This window comes from Galleria mellonella, unplaced genomic scaffold (assembly GCF_026898425.1).
Source record: "Galleria mellonella isolate WM207_F2 unplaced genomic scaffold, CSIRO_AGI_GalMel_v1 utg264, whole genome shotgun sequence".
NCBI lineage: Eukaryota > Metazoa > Arthropoda > Insecta > Lepidoptera > Pyralidae > Galleria > Galleria mellonella.
The window spans coordinates 2,700,578-2,721,584 of record NW_026442060.1 but is presented as its reverse complement, the minus strand read 5'-3'; the positions used below and the strand labels follow the sequence as shown (position 1 = coordinate 2,721,584).

Genomic DNA, 21,007 nt, shown 5'->3' with positions numbered 1-21,007 from the left:
TGAGTAAGAGTATTAAGACTTTATGGAATTTAGAATGGCAAACAAGCTAATAGCCAACCTGATAGAAAGTGGTAACCATCGCCTATAGACATGAGCAGTACCATGGACATAACAGAGTATACTGTTTCGGCCATGATACCCTCCATGCGTTGTCATTCCTAAGGACTCAGGTGTTATTCCTCTGTACCCTGTAAATTCATTGCCATATCCCACCCTTCAAACCGAAACACAGTTAACTTGTTATTGAGATTGTAGAACTAACCCAGGTGATGAAATAAATAAATTAGTCTCTCTTTTCATTGAAGGTTCCTCTTGTCGGTGCAACAAAATTCATGCATTTTCTTCCAACAAGTTCTATCCCATGCCATATCCTTGACCTCCCTATACGACATGACACCTAGTGTCTGTCCCATGTAGTCATTCCTCGGTTTTACCCTTCCTCTTTTGCTTTCTATTTTTCCTTCTACTATGCTCTTTAAAAATCGTCACGTCGTATAAGGTGAACCAGCATTTTGCCTCTTCTATTCCTAAATAAATTAGTAATTGAATAGTAATATGCCATTAACTAAGAGTAATGCGGCGAGAATTTAAGAATTTATATAAAAGAGTTAAGATATAATAGCTTAGTACAGTTTTGTATATACAATATAGGTTTGATTAATTATATAAATGTGACAACGTCGAAATTGTCTATAAATTAAAGAATAGTTTTGTATACAACTTAGAATGGTGAACAAGCTGACGGCCCACCTGATGGAAAATAATAGCCGTCGCCTATACACATGAGCAACACCATAGACATAACTGAATATACTCTTTAACCCATGAAACCCTCAATGCGATGCCATTCCTGATGACTAAAGTGTTACGCTTCTGTACCCTCTAAATTCATTGCCATATTCCACTATTTAAACGGTAACAGCCATGCCAATATAACTGCTTCACGGTAGAAACACGAATGGGTTAGAGGTACCCTAGCGACTTTTGTACAAAGTATTTTTTTTTTATACAACAGAATAGCAAACAAGCTGACGGCCCACCTGATGGATAGTGGTAACCGTCGCCTATAGACATGAGCAGTACCATGGACATAACAGAGTATACAGTTTCGCCCATGATACCTCCCATGCGTTACCATTCCTGAGGACTCAGGTATTATTCCTCTGTAAAAAAAACACTAAATGTTTTTGATTATTATTCAATAAGTGTTGTGTTAAATATTATAAAGTTACTTTTTCTAAAGATACAGAAGATTTTAGTAAACAGAATCTATTACATACGAAAGATAGCATAGAGATTGATTGATATTTCAGGATATTGACGGAGATCAGATCTATGGACCTTATTAGTATAATAATAGTAAATAATTATATAGATAAGAAAATTAATGCACATCTTAATTATACTTATATAATGTTAATTATTGCTAATTATATATATAAAGATAAGAATATTTGCTAATTTATATTTTATCAATGAATATTACAATTAATGAAGTTTATACAAAATAATTCTATAATAATTTATTGGCTATTAATTAATAACAAGGAAGAAAGAAGATAACCAGCATGGATACAAGAATATTACGGTGACTTGGTTACTTCAATCTATCTTCACACCAACTCCCTTGCAGGGTAGGCAGAGAGAACCGTGCGCTAAAGACCTACTCTTACATACATTTATTCCTTTACTTTCATAACTTGTCTCATGCTTGCATAATGGTGACGTAAACTCTTGACTGCTTCTTCAGATAGAATAGAGTCTATCCCCTCCTTTCCCGTGGGTCGTAAGAGGCGAAAGCTAGAGGAAATTATTAGGGAGAGATGGGCAGCAGTGTCTCTCTTAAAACATCACTAATGTCTGACTGTGGTTGCCAATCCGCCTGCCAAGCATAGCAACTACTGGCAAAATCCTCCAAGAGAAAGGCCTATGTTTAGCAGTGGACAATTAACAGCTGATGTAATGACGATAATGACAGTCGGTCTGATCATAATAGGTTAGTTTAGGTTTCTCTCGATAACATTATTTTTCACACAATTGTCTGAAATTTGATACAATAGAATTTGACTTGTGTCTCATTGAGATGTACGTATGAGATGACCACAAGCATTAAATAAATATAATATTAAATTGACAGAAATGCAAAACATTAAACTAAACTACAATAAAAACACAAAAACTAGTAAAAGACCAGTGAGTGATAGGTGAAGATTGAAAACTCAGCTGTTAGCCCATCCTGATGCATTCACTTAGTATTAACCACGACGGTTTCTAGAGGGGACCGCTTGGAGGTGAACCTGACAAGATAATTATATTGCTAGTTGTTGGTACCACTAGTCCCCATTACTAATTCCTCCTCCTTCCTGTGTGCGAGCGTGCGTGCGTGCGTGCGTGCGAGTGTGCGTGCGTGCATGCGTGCGTGCGTGCGTGTGTTCGCGCGTGCGAGCGCGCGTGCGTGCGCGCGTGCGTGCGTGCGCGCGTGCGAGCGTGCGTGCGTGCGTGCGAGTGTGCGTGCGTGCATGCGGGCGTGCGTGCGTGCGTGCGAGCGTGCGTGCGTGCGTCCGTGCGTGCGTGCGAGCGTGCGGGTGGCGGGCGAGCGTGCGAGCGCGCGTGCGTACGTGCGTGCGTGCGTGCGAGCGCGCGTGCGTGTGTGCGTGCGTGCGTGCGTACGTGTGTGTGTGTGTGTGTACAAAAATATATAATAATAAATATTGTATGTCATATATACATATCATTACAATAGTTGATAGTTGCTTTCGAAGATAAAATAGGAAAAACACAAACAATTTTCTATTAAAATTAAAATTAGTTCTTGTATAAATGTTTTACTTTTTAATAATTAACATTATATGATTAAAGATAGATTTCGAATATCATGTTAAGTTTGTTATAGTGTAAAATTTTAACTTCTATCAGTACAAAATGAAAGTAATTTAACTTCATAAAGTTCGATATACTGACGTCAAACTTCCAAGTTTCTAGTTAAAAGTTCGGTTTCTTTACTATAAATTTAGTGAAGTATTCAGATATAATGATCAATTGTTTTACCAGTTGTTATTTTCTGTGCAGTTTACAACTAAATTTTTTTTTTAAATAGAGAGCTACGATTTTATTAGGCAACACTGAAAAAGAAGGTTTCATTTTATTGATAGAAGGGCGAACTAGCTGATGGTCCACCTGATGGAAAACGACTACCGTCGCCCCTGAACACCTGCAATACGATAGAAGTTCCTTATACGTTGCCGGCCTTTTAAATGTTTGTAATCACGTTTTATGTTTTTATTTTTTGAGTTTTTTCGACTATAGTAATAAAGATTGATAAGACAATTGATGCTTATTTCGTCTTTTGGAAGGGACAATTGAAACTAAAATTAAGAGAGAGATTTATCGAACTCGAATAAGTGGCAATATCGGTAGGGTCCACTTTAGAAGGACGTTTGTCGACTGAATAAGTGGCGTACTAAAAAGAGCCAAGTTAAAAGTAACCGGTGAGCTTTTTTTTTTATTGGGTGATAATGGAATGGTAACCCCACCCGCGCTATCAATATACACCGGCGGGGCACCAGTGAATGATGATAGATGAGGATGAAGCAAGTGAACTAGCCCATCGTGACAAATCAATAAGAATTGTTCACGATAGTTTCCAGGAGAAACCACGTGAAGCTCGACCTAATAGGTCATATTGCTAGCAATGGGGCTATCAAACTCCTTTGCTAACAATCTCTTTCCCCCCAACCGGTAAGCTTGTATGAACAGAATAATAAGCGGGAAGGGATTATTAGGAATGGGGTCTAACAGCCCCATTGCCAGCAAAATACCATATCAGGTTAACTTCCACGCGGCTTTCCTTTGAAACCTTCGTGGTTAATTTTGTAGAATTCGTCACGATAAGCTAACTGATCTATCACGTCCTCATATCCTTATCATTCCTTATTAGTACCCCGCCAGCGTATACCGTTAACGCCGCTAAATTACTTATGGATGGATGGTATTTTTTCTCACATTTTCGATAATAAGTTGAAAGCTACATAGTATAAAAATAAATAAAAATCATACATACATACATACATACATATCTGTCACGCCTGTCTCCCATTAGGGTAGGCAAAAACAATGGAACGCCAAATGCTTCGATTCAAACAAACCTCTTTCGCTTCTTCCACATTCATCAATCTTTTCATACACGCTCGTCGGTTACAGGCACATTTAATTTGGCCCTTCTTCAGCACGTCGCACGTACACGTATTTGGTCAACATACGTCCATCTAGGGCGGCCCCTACCGACACCTCCATTCATTCTTGCTCGATAAATCTCTTTCGTAATTCTTTTTTCATCCATCCTCTCCAAATGACCAAACCAACGCAACATTCCTTTTTCGATTTTTGTCACTACATCGTCATTCAGTCCACACTTCTTTTTAATCACACTGTTTCTTACTCTATCTTTTAATGTAATACCTAATAATAATAAAAATCAGTCGTAAAATATACAAATGAAGCCTTTTATTGATTGATATCCCACTTGAACTATTAGCCCCATTTGAGAATAATTGAAGATCCCAGGCTCACAGGCAGTATCGAGCTCTTAAGTGTAAGGCGAGATTTTGACTCCCTATGTATGTTCTACCGCTTGTATAACGGATTTTGTTCTGAGGAATTGTTTGAAATTTTTTTTTTTTTCTTTTTCTTTTTTTTTTTTTTTTATTCAACTTAGAATGGCAAACAAGCTGGCGGCCCACCTGATGGAAAGTGGTAACCGTCGCCTATAGACATGAGCAGTACCATGGACATAACAGAGTATACTGTTTCGCCCATGATACCCCCCATGCGTTCCCATTCCTGAGGACTCAGATGTTATTCCTCCGTACCCAGTAAATTCACGCCATATCCCACCCTTCAAACCGAAACACAGCCATGCAAACAGCTGCTTTACGGTTGAAACACGAATGGGACAGAGGTACCCAAGCAATCGACTTTTGTACAAAGTCTCCCTCTGGTAAAATGGTGAAATGATGCCCATAGGTACCTTTTATCATCGCACTGCTCGCCATCGACAGGGAATTTATCCTCATACACTTGAATCTAAATGGTCACGTACAGTGCGGTTTCAAAGGGATTTTCTCCCGTAAACGCTTAGGCTGTAGAATAAGCTCCCTGCCGAGATTTTCTTTAGAGACTACAGTATGGGGGTTTTTTTAAAAAAGGTATATTAAGGTTTATTCAGAGCGTGTAATGCGCACGTGACACCTCTAGTGTTGCAGGCGTCCATAGGCTACAGTGACCGTTTACTTTCAGATGAGTTGTAGTATGCTTGTATGCTACATTAGTAGTATAATTTTTTTTTTGAAATTTTGAATACTTCTTCCAGTTACCCTAACAAAAAAATATTTCTTTAGTGATTTCTATTGTAATATATGTAAAACATTTTCAATCTTCAAATTGACAGCATTAATAGTTGCTGAGAAATAGCGCTGTGACAGACGGACAGATGGACGGACGGACAAAGTCATATTTTATTTATTTTTATTTTTTTATAACGTTTCCTTTATTTCTTTTTGGTACGGAACCCTAAAGAGAATTTGTTGATGAATGTGGAGGAAGCGAAAGAAGTCTGAATCAGGGCATTAGATGTTATATTGTTTTTGCCTACTCCGATGGGAAACAAGCGTTATGTACACACATTTACTATAAATTTGATTAATATATTTAATATAAATTTCATATTAAACACACCATTTTGTTTATACTTCTTTAATTAAAAAAGTGCAAAATCATATAAAGAAATTATTTAATGGAAAGCTCTTAATACATGTTTTAGTCTCAAATATGCAATGTGTTCGTCCAGCCAAGTGCGTAATGCTGATATTTTAGCGTAAACACCAGGGTACTGAGGTCTGGCACAGCCTAGACCCCATGACACGACTCCCACCAATTTATTGCCGTGGACTAATGGACCGCCACTGTCACCCTGCAAAAAAAATCATCGATTTAAAATATATATACTTACAACGGCATCCCCTGAGGAGGTAGTACTTATAGACTACTAGCATTTTCTAATAGCTTTGTCTACGTGTATCAATATATAAACTTATGGGATATGTACTAAACTTTGTACAAATCTATGGGGCATGATGTAGTCTGTGTAACAAATTTCATTCAAATCTGTTCAGCAGTTTAAGCGTGACTTCCATTGCTATAAATATACCAAATAAAAGGCATGCCCATATTTTGCATATTTGAATACAAAATAGCAAAGAACACCCTTCTGCCGAATTATTCTAGTTTGTTAAAGGTATGTACTACTACCGAAAGTGAAATAAAAATTTTGTTGACACACAAAGATATTTTTTTTGTATCAGTCATATTTTAACTCACTTTAGGTTTCGACTTGACTATACTACTAAAACACAATGTTCTCGTATTTTAAATTACTTAAATAATATAAAAATAAAAATTTGTAAGTAACCCCTGAGCTGATAACCTTGAAACGTCTCGATCTTCATAAATACTAGCTAAGAACCATCTCGTTAGTTTTCAAACAAAAAAATTGCATCGTAATCGGTCCATTCGTCTAGAAGCTACAATTCCACAGACATACACACAGATATATCTATTATAGACACGTCAAATTTATAACATTCAACTTTTTGCGTTGGGGCTTTAAGTATATTTTTAAGTACACTATTTTTATTAGGATATGGCAGTAAATTTACTGGGCACAGAGGTATAACACCTTAGTCCACAAGAATGGCAACGCATAGGTCGTATCATGGGCTAAACAGTATACTCTGTTATGTCGATGGTACTACTCATGTCTATAGGCGACCATTACTACTTTCCATCAGAAGGGCCTTCAACTTGTTTGCCATTCTAAGTTGCATAAAAAAATACGCTTTAAACCTAAAAAGTAAAGTTTCTCATTAAGTTACATTTTTCTTTATCTCATGTTTAATTGAAGTCTATGTTTTCTTTGAAAAAAAATCTTAAATTAGGTATTTTCTGTTATATTAATTATTTATATCTTAATATTATAACTATTTATTCAATTCAAATATACATTTTTATATTAAATATTCAAATCTGTTCAGCCGTAAGCGTGATTTTGTAACAAACATCTAAACTTCTCGAGCTAAAGGGCTCTACCATCAAGATCGTGGCTCGTAAATGAATCATAAATGAATCATAAATGAATGAAATCTGGAGTTCTTTGCAGACGTACATATTTATAATGTTAATGGGTCTTTAGAACGATACGGTTTCTGTTAAAAATAAATATGCCCTTTAGAATGGTAATCAAATCAACGCTCCACCTGATGGAAAGTGGTAGCCCTCACCTATAATACTTAAATTATAAAAGAAAGCCAAAGTAGAATCATGATTCATGATTACTTATACTAATCCTGAAGAGAATAGAGTTAAACTTCCGTATCTGTTACTGCTATATCCCATTCTTCGATCATGTGTCCTGGCATTGAATAAGCCACTCCTTCCATCCTCGTGGTTATCGTGAGAAACGACTAAGGGAATTATTAATAATCAGGGAATAGAAAGCAGCATCTCTCTTAGAACATTAGCAAAGCCTAACTACGATTGCCAACCCGCCTGTTAGGCTTGGAAACTACTGGCAAAATCCCCCTTAAGGAGGATACCTATGTTCAACAGTTAACTACTTATATGTATGAATAAATTCCATTCTTAAAATCGAAATATAGCGATGCAAACACAGCTGTTAAAGGACAAACTCACGAGAGGTAACTCTGTCTCACAGAATTACCTAAGTAGACAGACAGACAGATACTTTATTGAATTAACATTTACGTGCTATAAATATCAAGAACAAGTAATTAAAAAATTTAAAAAAAAATTTAAAGATAAAAAATTTCTTTGAGATCACTGCCAGCTGGTAGGATGCCTAGGATACTTGCTGCATTTCTACGCTGACCAGCCTTCTGATCATCAGAGGTTTCTACCAGCCGGCGTGAAATCTCCATACTAGATACTCTTTATTGTTTCCTCCAAAAGATTACAATAGTAAACCTATTATACTAGATATAAACAATTACAGATAACTATTTAATTGTTAATACCTGACAAGCATCTTTCCCGCCCTCAGGATATCCAGCGCACAGCATCCTAGAAGTGATGGTGTAGTCAGGTGAGTAGGCGTGATAGCAATCTCGTTCATTCACCTTTGGGACTTGCGTTTTTTGCAAAATCTTCGGGTTACCACCGCCTTCCTAAAATAAAATTTATTACGAATCTATATTAACATTATTTAGAGGAAAGATTTGACCGTTTATTTGTTTGTAATGGATAAACTGAAAAACTACTCAATTGATTTTAATAATTCATTCACTTGTAGAAAGAAATATTATTAGCGAGTAAAATACGCTAAATATTATTTTTGAAAATTCTATCCACATGTGAAAAGCCGGGCCGGATTGCTAGTTATTAACAAAAAAGATTTTATTATTTACTAGTTATGTCCCGCTTCTACCCACTTGCAATCAAGTACTTTAGATAAAAAGATTTTTTCTACATGTGTATTAAGAGAAGACATTTATTTTACCTGTGACTTGACCGAAATAAAATGTAGCCTAGATCCTTTTCCACCCAAAAACATATGTAAATAGCAATTTCATAATGATTGGTTGACTTTTAAGACAAAAGAATTTTTTTATTATTATTTTTTTTATACAACTTAGAATGGCAAACAAGCTAACGACCCACCTGATGAAAAGTGGTAACCGTCGCCTATACACATGAGCAGTACCATGGACATAACAGAGTATACTGTTTCGCCCATGATACACTCCATGCGTTGCCATTCCTGAAGACACAGGTGTTATTCCTCTGTACCCTGTAAATTCACGCCATATCCCACCCTTCTATTCGAAATACAGCCATGTAAATACAACTGCTTTACGGTAGAAACACAAATGGGACAGAGGTACCCAAACAATCGACTTTTGTACAAAGTCTCCCTCTGGTAAATAATATAAAAAGTATGTATTTTGAATGTCGAACGATTAACATTAGGTCCCGAGCAGCGATCTAATAATTTGCCTAAAGATGCCTCATTTAGAAGTGAAAGACGTGTCGCAAAACGTGCGTGAACAAAATGGCAGTCGGAGATTGATGGCTAATATGGAAGATTGTAGAACTCCTGGTAGTAATAGTGGTGGTCAATCTTCGAGTGTTGGCAGTCACATACATACTAATGGTATTAAACAAAATAACTCTAATCAAATAACCAGAGATATAATTCTTGATTTTTCTTAAATATGTATATATTTTTTAAAAACATTGTTAAGCTTAAACATAATGTGATTTATTTATTTCATACTAGCTGCATACCGTGGTTTCGTTTACGTATATCAGTACATAAAGTATCTTATGTATTAAATTAGAATGAAATCTAGTCGTGCACCAATTTTCATTCAAATCCATTTAATAGTTTTTACATAAAAGAGTTACAAACATCCATCCATCGTGACAAATTTACATATTTATTATATGAACGAGATTGGCGCGAGAGAATGATGTGACGATAATTTAAAAAACAAGCGTTTATACGTAGATATAATATTATATCTACTCGGGTAAACATTACCTAGAATTATATAAAACCTTTCAATATTAAGTTTATACCTTGGAATGTAAAATATCTTGTTAATATTGCTTATCGCGTTGTACACAATTATATCTGGCCTTGAAAAATGGCGTACTTAATATATTTTTTTATAATATAATATATTTGTTATAAAGATATCTTAAGAATTTAATAAATAAATATAAGGTATTGTAACGATATTCAAGCTTCATGGTTGAACCGTGATCAATATTTATCAACTAGACATGATTAATATCAGTAGAAACCCAATATATAGATATCAGAGTATATATTGTGTTTCTTTAGATATCGATAGCAAAGAATAAGATCATCCCCCATTTCGATATCGCCCATACCAGACTGCTATCAATATTAATTTCACTATTATATATTGATTAACCGATATTTTATGTCTGTTATTGAACAAATAAATAGATATTGTAACTACAATATATAGGTATTACTATATATTACCCATTACCTATTATTAATTAGTTTACAAGTTGATAAATAAGACTGATTTTACTCTTTTTTTAAGCTCTTTCTTATGATGACATAGTACGCACAAAGCACAAAATTTTATTTATACTAATAACAGATTGTATATATAATAATAGATTATAGCAGTTGTAGCTCTGTAATAAAAGAGTATTTTTTATGTACATGTTCAGAATTTGAAAACCCGTGATATGATATGTATTGTATATATATGTATATGTAAAGTGGCGCAATAAAGAGTAAATAAATAAAAGGAAAAAAAAAAACAAAGTCAGCATCAGGATTGGATGAACATCGTACAAAGTCAATATATTGAAAATAATATTCAGTATCTTATATATGATGTACGACTGTATTGATGCTGACTGTACGAGTATTATATTTTTATTTTCTCATCTCGATGATATCGCAAAAGGAAACTAGAAAACAAAGCATAATAGAGTAGTATAAAACACTAAAAACTCAAATTGGACTCTAATATTAACCCTGAGGGGGAAACGGTTTATGAGTGATGGGATCTAATAGCTCCATGTGTGTGTGTGTGCGTGTGCGTGTGCGTGTGCGTGTGCGTGTGCGTGTGCGCGCGCGCGCGCGCGCGCGCGCGTGTGTGTGTGTGTGTGTGTGTGTGTGTGTGTGTGTGTGTGTGTGTGTCTGTCTGTGTGTTAACAGACATTTAACGTTTAACTGTTGAGATTCTTGCGGGTTCTTCTCAACAGATAACAACTATCCGAACCCTGCAGTGGATTCAATAAAAATGACTATTTAAAAGTGCTTGTAAAGAAATCTATTTAAATGTGTATTTGAGCATATACATATATCCATATTATATTTAATAAAAATTGTAACAAAATACAAATGTTTTCTTAATGCTATAAATGTTTTAAATAGACTTGAGTTTGTTTATACGTAATCCTTGGCGCCTGTTAGTATCATTCTTGTATAAAGTACTATAATTTTTGCAAACAATATTAACAAAAATGACAAAAACATATGCAAATTGACTCAACACAAAAGAAAAATAAATATAATAAACCATAAACCGGTTTAAACGAGATCTGCAGACGTGTGCGCAGAGCATGTACAATTCTGTTTTTATAATAAAATAGATACAGAAACATAGCAACAGTGTTTCGTTAGATTAGATTAATTTATTAAGAGATACGACACATAGGTTAGTAACATGATCAAGCGTGAGAAGTCATAGAAATAAAAGAAACCGCTAGAAAACTTGGTTTGATTTTTTCTATGCAATTTAGAATGGCAAACAAGCTGACGGCCCACCTGATGGAAAGTGGTAAGCGTCGCCTATAGATATCCTAAGCCGTCTTTCAAAAAAAACGTTCACGCTCACTTTTTTACCTTATCCGAGCAGTAAGTGCTTTATATTATTTTTAATTTCGTGTATAATATAGTATATGTCATATATGTGTAAGTATATTTGTTATTCATATATATTTATTCGTTTATATATGTAATTTTAGTATGTATGTATATCAATAATTATTCTGACACTTCCCTATGGTTGACCGGGAGAGAATGCTTTTAGCATTAAGTCCGCCAAGTACTCATATTTGTACTAATGAATAAATAAATAAATATGAGCAGTAACTTGGACATAATACAGTTTACTATTGTATATTGTTTCGCCCAACTGTTGCCAAAATATATTAAAATTAAAATTGTACAAGCATCTTTACATGAAAAATGAAAAATTGAAAAAGAAATATCAGTAAATAAGCTGGTATATGCTTGGAATTTTGTCGCATGATATATATATATAAAATAGGTGATGAAAGACCCAATCAAATAGGTCATCATATTATACCTGTCCACTACTGAATAGAGACTTCTCCCTTGGGGGTTTTGCTAATAGTTGACACGCTTTGCGAGCTTTATATATGCCTAGTCATGCAAATACAGGTGCTTTACGGCTTAAACGTGCAGCGCGGTTTCAGAGATGTTTCTCTCCACGAAGCACAAATTAACATAACCTAGATTATGGAATCAACTCCCTGTCGAAGTTTTTCCAAGAGACTGCAGCAGGGGATTCTTTAAAAAAGACGTTTTGTTTGTTTCCTTTTCGTAATTCCCATGATATTACTGGCGTTCAGTAACGGTAATGACAAACGGTGGTGATATAAAAAAAAGCCGGTCAAGAGCGAGTCGGACTTGCGCAACGAGGATTCCGTACAAAATCATCAAGTTTAATTTTTTTGCTACAAACTTACGGTTTTCGAATTTTTTCCTTTACTTGTGCTACATGACATTGCTTTTTGCGAAATTTCATGAGTTTAGGTCAACAGGAAGTATCCTATATTCGCAAAGGATTTTGATTTTGGTTTGCGTATGTCAAAATATGTGATATTAATATATCATAAACGGCCGTAATTTTCGATTGCGTTAATTTAAGAAGCTTGAATTTTTTCGCTGCTTTAAGAGATTGTGGACCTGAGTATATGATATTAATTTTAACTACCTACACGCGTTCCTAAGAAAAAGGGTCTTGACAGACGGACGAACGGACAACGAAGTGATCCTATAAGACTTTCGGTTTTTTTTTTTTAGAGGTACGGAACCCTAAAAGGAAGAACGAGTCAGACAGAAGTATTAAAGTAGACGACTTTTGTATTTCTTTAAATAGTTCAGTCAGTGATTATACCTCGGTAACGCGGACGAAGTCGCGAGTAAAAGCTGATACTTAATATATGTATTAAGTATAACTTTATATATATTTCCAATCTTAAGAAATTACATTTTTTTTACATATATTTCTTTAGAAAAAAAAAGTTAAAAGATATTTACCACGGTATTCCCCCAGCCAGTTACTATAGCCATGTCACCGTCTTCCAACTCCTTGCCGGATTCCATCAGGTCAATTGAGGATGCGTTTTCATTAAAAACGATAGGCCTTGATAGCCAGATCAGTGCTATGTCACTGTCCATCCCTTTGTAGCTGAAACCTGGGTGCGAGACAAAATCTCCGACCGAATATACATCTCCTCCTCTTGTGTTTGAAGATGAGCCAACGCGAACTTCATAATCGGAGGGGTTTGGACTGAAATAAAATAAAAAGGAAGATAATACCAGAGGGAGAATTTGTACAAAAGTCGATTGCTTGGGTACCTTTGTCCTATTCGTGTTTCTACCGTGAAGCAGTTGTGTTTGCATGGCTGTGTTTCGATTTGTAGGGTGAGATATGGCGTGAATTTATAGGGTACAGAGGAATAACACCTGAATTCTCAGGAATGGCAGCGCATGGGGGGTGTCATGGGCGAAACAGTATGTGTGTGTACTGTTATGTCCATGGTACTGCTCATGTCTATAGGCGACGGTTACCACTTTCCATCAGGTGGGCCATCAGCTTGTTTGCCATTCTAAGTCGTATATAAAAAAAATACTTATAAGTAGTGTATTATAAGTGGTATTTATGTATTATATGTGTATTTCTTATGTATTATTATGTATAATTATTTCAGTACGTTGCTATAATTATGTCACATATTTTTCACCACATCTGCCCTTCATACGCTTTCTGTTTTTACCTAATGGTTAGCTGTAAGAGAATGCCATATGGCATTAAGTTCGCCACTTGTACAAAGTTTTATTGTTTTTTTTTTATACCACTGAGGTGCAAACAAGCATACGGCCCACCTGATGGTAAGTGGTTACCGTAGCCTATGAACACCTGCAATACCAGAGGTATTACGCGTACGTTGCCGACCCTGAAGAAACCTTTTTACCCCCCTTTTGAAGAACCCCATGTTGTAGTCTCTATATAACTTTATAAAGATAAAGTGAGCATGCTATATAGCATTAAGTCCGCCTTTTGTACCCAATATTTTTTTAAATATTGTTCTCAAATATACTGCTTAAGAATAAATAAATAAAAATACTTTTATATAACTGAAATATTTTAATTCTTTTAACATATATATAGGCTTCAATCCTGTTTTAATTCAAATAGGATCACCCATACAATATCGATTTTTTGTGTAAATATTTTAGGTAAAAAATAAATAATTAAATATTTGAAAGCCAATATATAACTTATGATGCATTACAGTTAATTTTAATATTAGATATTCTCTTCCATTATCTTTCTACTATTAACACTGGTGTGCCATGCCGCGTGGTGGCGGCATAGAATAGGCCACCCTTTTCTTTCCCGTGGGTATCATAAGAAGTGACTAAGGAAATGTAATTGTCGAGGGAGGGGCAGCAACGTCATTAAAAGCCTACCTGCGGTTGCTAATCCTTCTGCCAAATATGGCAACTATTGTCCCTCTCCCTTCTAGCGGAGGCCTATGTTCAGCAATGGACAGTAACAACAGATATGATGATGATAATGAAAAAGGAAAGATTTGGCTGTTTAATGTAAAGAATAAACTAAAAAAATACTGACGTAAAAAAGCAAACATCTATAGAAAGCTACATTATAAGTCAGGAACATGGATGTTCTATATGTATGTTACTATATCTTTATACATATTACGCCAGGCTTCTTCCAAGGAAATTAATTCCTTTGTGTTCTCACCGTAGGTTCTAATTCAACTAGCACCGCAGAAGTATTCGCCATTTCGTTTCTAATTTGTTGAAACGACTGAACCAACACAGGCTCTAATTAATATAATTTGCTTAATAAAGTCTCGTTGTAATAATATTAATCAATAGACATTTAATTGAAACAGTAAACAAAATTAGGATTATATTCGAAAATGTAACACGTAGTTTAGAGGGGGGGGGGGATTTTTTTTTAATGGATGATAATGGAATGGTAACTCCGCCTGCGCTAACGGTATACGTTGGCGGGGCACCAGTGATAGATGATAGGTGAGGATGAAAAGGCAGGTCAGTTAGCCCATCGTGATGAATACACTTGGAATTCAGCACGATGGTTTCCAGGATAGACCACGGGGAGGTCGACCTGTTAGGGTATATTATTAGCAATGGAACTGATAATCCGCATTACTAACAATCCCTTCTCCCCTAGGGTGGGGATTGTTAGTAATGGGGACTAATGGTCCCATTGCGAGCAAGCCCTGTCAGATCGACCTCCACGCGGTTCCCCCTGGAAACCATCCTGATTAATACTTGTTGCATTTGTCACGATGGGCTAACTGACCTGCTTTCATACTCATCTATCATCCCTTACTGGTGTCCCGCCAGTGTATACCGATAGCGCAGGCGGGGTTACCATTTTATTATCAATCATTAAAAAAAACACGTAGTTTGGGTATAAATAGACTTTTCTCGCCATGAAAACAGCGACTTCAATTGTTTCTGGTTATTTTATTAGAATTATTTTATTAGAAAAAAAGAGGAAAAAATAAAAACAAACTGTAGATAATTACAAAATTTCGAAATGTACATTCATAAAAAAGTGACGATTTAAAAGTGATTGTTAAAAAGTCAATTGTAATAAAGATGATCAGAAATTGATAATATATCAATACAAGAAAAGGAAATCTTGAAATAACTTTTTATTACAAGCCCTCAGGCTAGTGATAGTAACAGATAAAAACAATAATATCCTCATTTTATGGATCGAGATATGTGAACATATGGTGTTCATCAAATCATCAGATCATGGTGATTATAATGAGAAGCTATAAATGGCTTATTATGGATTCGTATCCATAATAAGCCATTTATATAGATAAAGAGGGTAATAAAGCCAACATTTTTTATTTTCTGACGTTTACTTTTATATCGATGATTTGAACTCACTAGTTCCTTATGGCGGTCTATCAGGGAGGCCGATGTTCAGCAGTGGACAGTTAACGGCTAAAATGATGAATGATGATGATGATCTTTCACTATTACTCCGTTAGAACACGTATACCAATAACATAGGCGTAGTTAAGATTCCATTTTCATTAATAAAAACTATTAAACAGAATTTGTACGTACAGAGATTGAATCTTCTACTATTAGAAGTGAAACAACTTGTTTAACCCACAAATAATTTAAATAAATAATATTAAGTTTTTTAAAAATCTTATAAAAGAATATAAAAAAAATAAAACGAAACAACATAATTTTAAAACAAATATTGCTCGCTATATAAAGAAATAATCCAGCATTGAAATTTTAAAAACTTAATAGAAAAATGTAATAAAAAGAATTTTTAAATAGAGAAAATTAAAAACAAGATTTCTTTTCATCGAATAAGAAATAAAAGACTGAATAATGTTTATACATAAATAAGGCGGAGGGAGTTAAGAAAAAAATTGTATAAACTAAGAATCTAGTTAATTGGCTGCAGAAAAACACCAGTTAGAAAGCAACTTTCAATATAATTTACAACGCTAATTATACAAAAGTGATCATTAAATGAAGTAAATATTTAATTTCAGACTATTGTCGTATCGCCCGTTAACTGTCCACTGCTAAACATAGCCTCCTACGTAAGAGAGGTTTTGCCAGCAGTTGCCAAGCTTAATAGGAGTGTTGGCAACCGCAGTTTGGCTTTTGGTGATGTTTTAAAAGAGACACTGTTGCCAATCTCTCCACTACAAGCTCCTTTAGTCGCCTCTTACGACACTCACGGGAAAGGAAGGGGTGGCTTATTCTATACTGACGGACGGAAAATACCAAGTCGCGACATATGAGTTTCTTTGTAACTCTTTTGTACGGAACCCTAATACAATCGAATTGAGAACTCCCAACTATCGACCGCTAACTGTCCACTGCTGAACATAGATTTCTCCCTACTGGAAGATTTTGCCAGTAATTACCATATTCGGCAGGAGCGTTAGCAATCGCAGTTAGGCTTTGATGATATTAAAAGACGGACGCTGCTAGTCATGCCTAGACTATTAAATTTCCTTAGTCAACTTTTAACTTACCACGCGAAAGAAAAGGGTAGCCCATTCTACACTGGGCCCATACGGTGAGTGCTTTAATCACGACGAAAAAAAAGGTTTTATAATTATATATAAGACATAGCAAAGCATATAATCTAAACATGATTGTAAGCACCTATAAACCTTGCCTAGACTATAAATACTTGCAATACTAGAAGCATTGTGTACGCGTTATCGAACCTAAAGAAATCTCAGTATTTCTTTTTTTAAGAAAGCAAAATCTCGACGCAGATCACTCATTGCTTATTTTTTTTATATTTATTTATTAATGCACGTTGTACTGTTGGTGTTAGTGGCATCCCTAGTCCGTCACCGTTTACCATCAGGTCATCAGAATATCATCATCAAGCATTTTTGTTTATCACCTTCATCATCTTTCTATTATAATAAAACTAGCTGACTCGGCAAACGTTGTTTTACCATATATATTATTTCTAGAACTATACATGAAAATATCGTACTTCAATTATTATATTCGATTGCCATCTTTCAACCCTATTGCGGCATATAAAAATTACGATTAAAAAACAGGGGTTGACCGTAAAAGCGTGAAAATTTGAATTTGTATGTATTTTTCAATGCTAAATCATAATAAAATAAAAATGGAAAAATATGTCAAAAAATAAAAAAAAAAATTTTTGGTGAGGGTCACCCTTACCATTGAGGGGTATGAAAAATAGATGTTGGCCGATTCTCAGACCTACCCAATATGCACACAAAATTTCATAAAAATCGGTAAAGCCGTTTCGGAGGAGTTTGGTAACAAACACCGTGACACGAGAATTTTATATTTAAGATTCTAACTGGAGGATGTCGTTACATGGATGATTTTGAAAAAAATAATAATAAGCAGCGATAGAAGCTAAAATTTTTAGAATATTTTTTATGTTGTCTGTTACAATGTTTGTTCCAGCATTACGCGAAAACTACTGCAACAGATTGAATGCAGTTTTCACTATTTTGATCCGGAAAGTCTAATTTAAAAACTGTTATATGTTTTATTTTGATACGCCAGGTAGAAATAGTCCCATTTCATTAATTATCGTACTTCTGAAATGAATATTACGTTAAAAAATAGTAAAAAAAAAACAACTACTCACGCCATCATGCAATGTGCGGCTGTCACTATTATGTTTTTAGATATGATCGCTCCACCACAAGAGTGCCGGCCTAAGTACAGGATGGAGGCTTGATACGGTGCTTCAGATATTTCTACATCTTCACCACCAACTATCCTTACATTTTCTGCACTTTTCAGTGTTGGCGCTGAAGCTGAATGTAAAAAAAAAAATTTAGAACTTATCATGTACCATATCATTTCCAACAACTGTCCACTGCAGAACATAGGCCTCCCCTATAAAGAGGAGATTTGCTAGTAGTTGCCACGCTTGACAGACGGGTTGGCAACCGCAGTTAGACTTTATTTATTTATTTAAACTTTAATGCACAGTAAAATTCATTCATTCATAAATATGTACATTTGGCGGACTTAACACCGCTTTACACTTTAGTGGTATTTTAAGAAGAACGCTGCTGCCCAAGACCATAAAATTCCCTTAGTCGCCTCTTATGACATCTATGGGAAAGGAAAGGGCGATTCATTCTATGCCGGGACCATATGGCAATAGTGAAAACTTACAAATAGTTAAATTTAAACTTTAGCCTTTTTTACACATATTTTACCAGAGGGAGACTTTGTACAAAAGTCGTTTGCTTGTGTACCTCTCTCCTATTCGTGTTTCAACCGTAAAGCAGTTGTGTTTGCACAGCTGTGTTTCGGTTTGAAGGGTGAAATATGGCGTGAATTTACAGGGTACAGAGGAATAACACCTGAGTCCTTAGAAATGGCAACGCATGGGGGGTATTACGGGTGAAACAGTATACTCTGTTATGCCCATGGTACTGCTCATGTTTATAGGTGACGGCTAACACTTACCATCAGGTGGACCGTCAGGTTGTTTGCCATTCTAAGTTGTATAAAAAAATATTTAAATATACTTGAAAAATTAAAGAAGACTTGATCTAAACTAAATTAAATCGGAACTAAATCGGAATTGGAAGACGCCATTCACTTCAGTTCTGCTGTGATTACATGGTATAATCAACGTAGATATGTAGGCAAATCAGTTATATATTTTACTGTAAACGCGTCGCGTTAAGATCGAATTGTGATTTTAAATATATATAAGATATAATTTTATATCATTCAATATAACAGTAATATAACAACTTCAATTAAGTGATATAAGTTATTACAGGGTACAGAGAAATAACACCTAAATCCTCAGGAATGGCAAAACATGGGAAGTATCATGGGTGAAACAGTATACTCTGTTGTGTCCATGGTGCTACTCATGTCTATAGATGAGGGTTACCACTTTCCATCAGGTGGGCCGTCAGCTTGTTTGCCATTCTAAGTTGCATAAAATAAATCAAAGGATAAATTGATCTTGGAGAAGATTTTGAAGTATCTCACGTTAGGTCAACAATTTAGATCAATCTAAATAATTAAGGAAAGCTTAAAATATTTAGATTTATACTGCTAATGCATATAGAGAAAAGTCTAATATATAGATCCGAAATAAAAGTAATAAATTAACTATTTCCATGCGAAGGCACTAAATATAATTATGGAATAAAACGGTCAAAGAAAATATATATTCAGATTCTAATAAATGAAAAGATATTAAATAAGATAAATTTTTTCAGTATATTTTGTATAATATATAAAATAACAGTATATCCGAATAGGATTAATGAAAATAGCGTAGAACGTAAGAATGTAGAACGTAAGATTGTAGTAGCGACGTAAGAACGAAGTCAACGCCATAAGAATATCTAATGTTACAAAAATTTTAGAAAATGTGGTACTCACAGACAAATCCGAAGACGGCGACTCCTAACAATAACTTGTACATGGTGATATAGTAACTGGCCATCATCCTTAACTATAAGCATCAATTTATACCTGAAAATTACAAAAGATTATTGGGTCAATACAAATACAATTAACTGATAATTTTGAACCTTCACACCAATTCCGACAGATAAACGATTGTTAAGATAAAGTCCATTAATATGTAACAAGTGCTTACAGATGTTGTTAGATATTCTGATAAAGGTGCTTTGTTTACAAATTAGAATATTATAATCCAAGATTACGTAAAAAGCGTGAACGTTGTTCATGAAATAAAAAATTGGGTCAAACACGCTGTTCCGTGATAAGTTGTGATAAGGCTTGAAACAAATGACTTAACAGAAAAATATTTTAAAATTCCAACTGCGTCGTAGGTAATACTTTGTATTGAATCAGGCTGAACATCGGCTAGACCTTTATCGGATATTGACCGGCATTCAAAAGACTGATTGTAAATGCACTTAACAGTATATTGCGAGTTCAAGTATCATTAGAAGGTTACATTTTCAATGCAATGTTTGCAAGAACTATTATTATCGAGAGATTGGCTTTTTTAGCCAGAAAAACCTGTAACAGTGCTACTTTTCTGTAATGTTTTGTGCTGGGCCAAATTTTTGGAGTTCGCTGCTAATTCTTATTAGTGATAAGAATTTTAAAAATGTTCTTTATTGTCGATGTTTTTTATCTTCTCAAGATTTAAAGTGTAACTTCCAAAGGAGACATATATATGGTTTATGTATGAGTAGGCTACAAATTATGTGTTGCAGAATACAAAGTAATTCTGAAAGCTAAATCCAGGTTTTTAAATGCCAGAAAATATCGGATTTTAATTAGATCTAAGTACTTTATACTAACTGAAGGTGAAATTAAGGGCCTTTGGAACTGGTGTGTATGAATGAGAGGAGTTATGAAATTGGTTGAAGCAAAAGATATATGATAAGATAAATAGAGGTTTTAGCATTCGGGTTTTCCTGCACCATAAATGGTATAGCGTTATAGATTATGTCACTTAATGATATATTAATAATTAAAGATAATTTATTGAGTAAATAATACAATCTTTCTATGTCAGGGTGAATAACAAATATGTTTGGGCAATTCTTACTAATTCTA

General features: G+C 34.8%; 1 protein-coding gene across 1 annotated transcript; it reads right to left on the bottom strand.

Annotated features, from left to right (window-relative positions):
* Positions 1 to 5,770: 5,770 nt before the first annotated feature.
* On the bottom strand, positions 5,771 to 19,964 carry LOC113514030 (vitellin-degrading protease-like). The gene is made up of 5 exons (XM_052895076.1): positions 19,853 to 19,964; positions 18,078 to 18,249; positions 12,914 to 13,166; positions 8,088 to 8,237; positions 5,771 to 5,968 (listed from the first exon to the last, which is right to left on the bottom strand). The coding sequence occupies exons 1-5, from the start codon at positions 19,917 to 19,919 to the stop codon at positions 5,789 to 5,791; spliced, it is 822 nt and encodes a 273-aa protein (XP_052751036.1). The 5' UTR covers positions 19,920 to 19,964; the 3' UTR covers positions 5,771 to 5,788.
* Positions 19,965 to 21,007: the final 1,043 nt, after the last annotated feature.

Excerpts from the sequence above, each read along its gene's own strand:
- LOC113514030 (XM_052895076.1), bottom strand. The coding sequence starts at position 19,919 with ATGATGGCCAGTTACTATATCACCATGTACAAGTTATTGTTAGGAGTC. Across the intron at positions 18,250-19,852 it reads CGCCGTCTTCGGATTTGTCT|CTTCAGCGCCAACACTGAAA; the intron begins GTGAGTACCACA and ends TTTTACATTCAG. Across the intron at positions 5,969-8,087 it reads GCGGGAAAGATGCTTGTCAG|GGTGACAGTGGCGGTCCATT; the intron begins GTATTAACAATT and ends TTTTTTTTGCAG.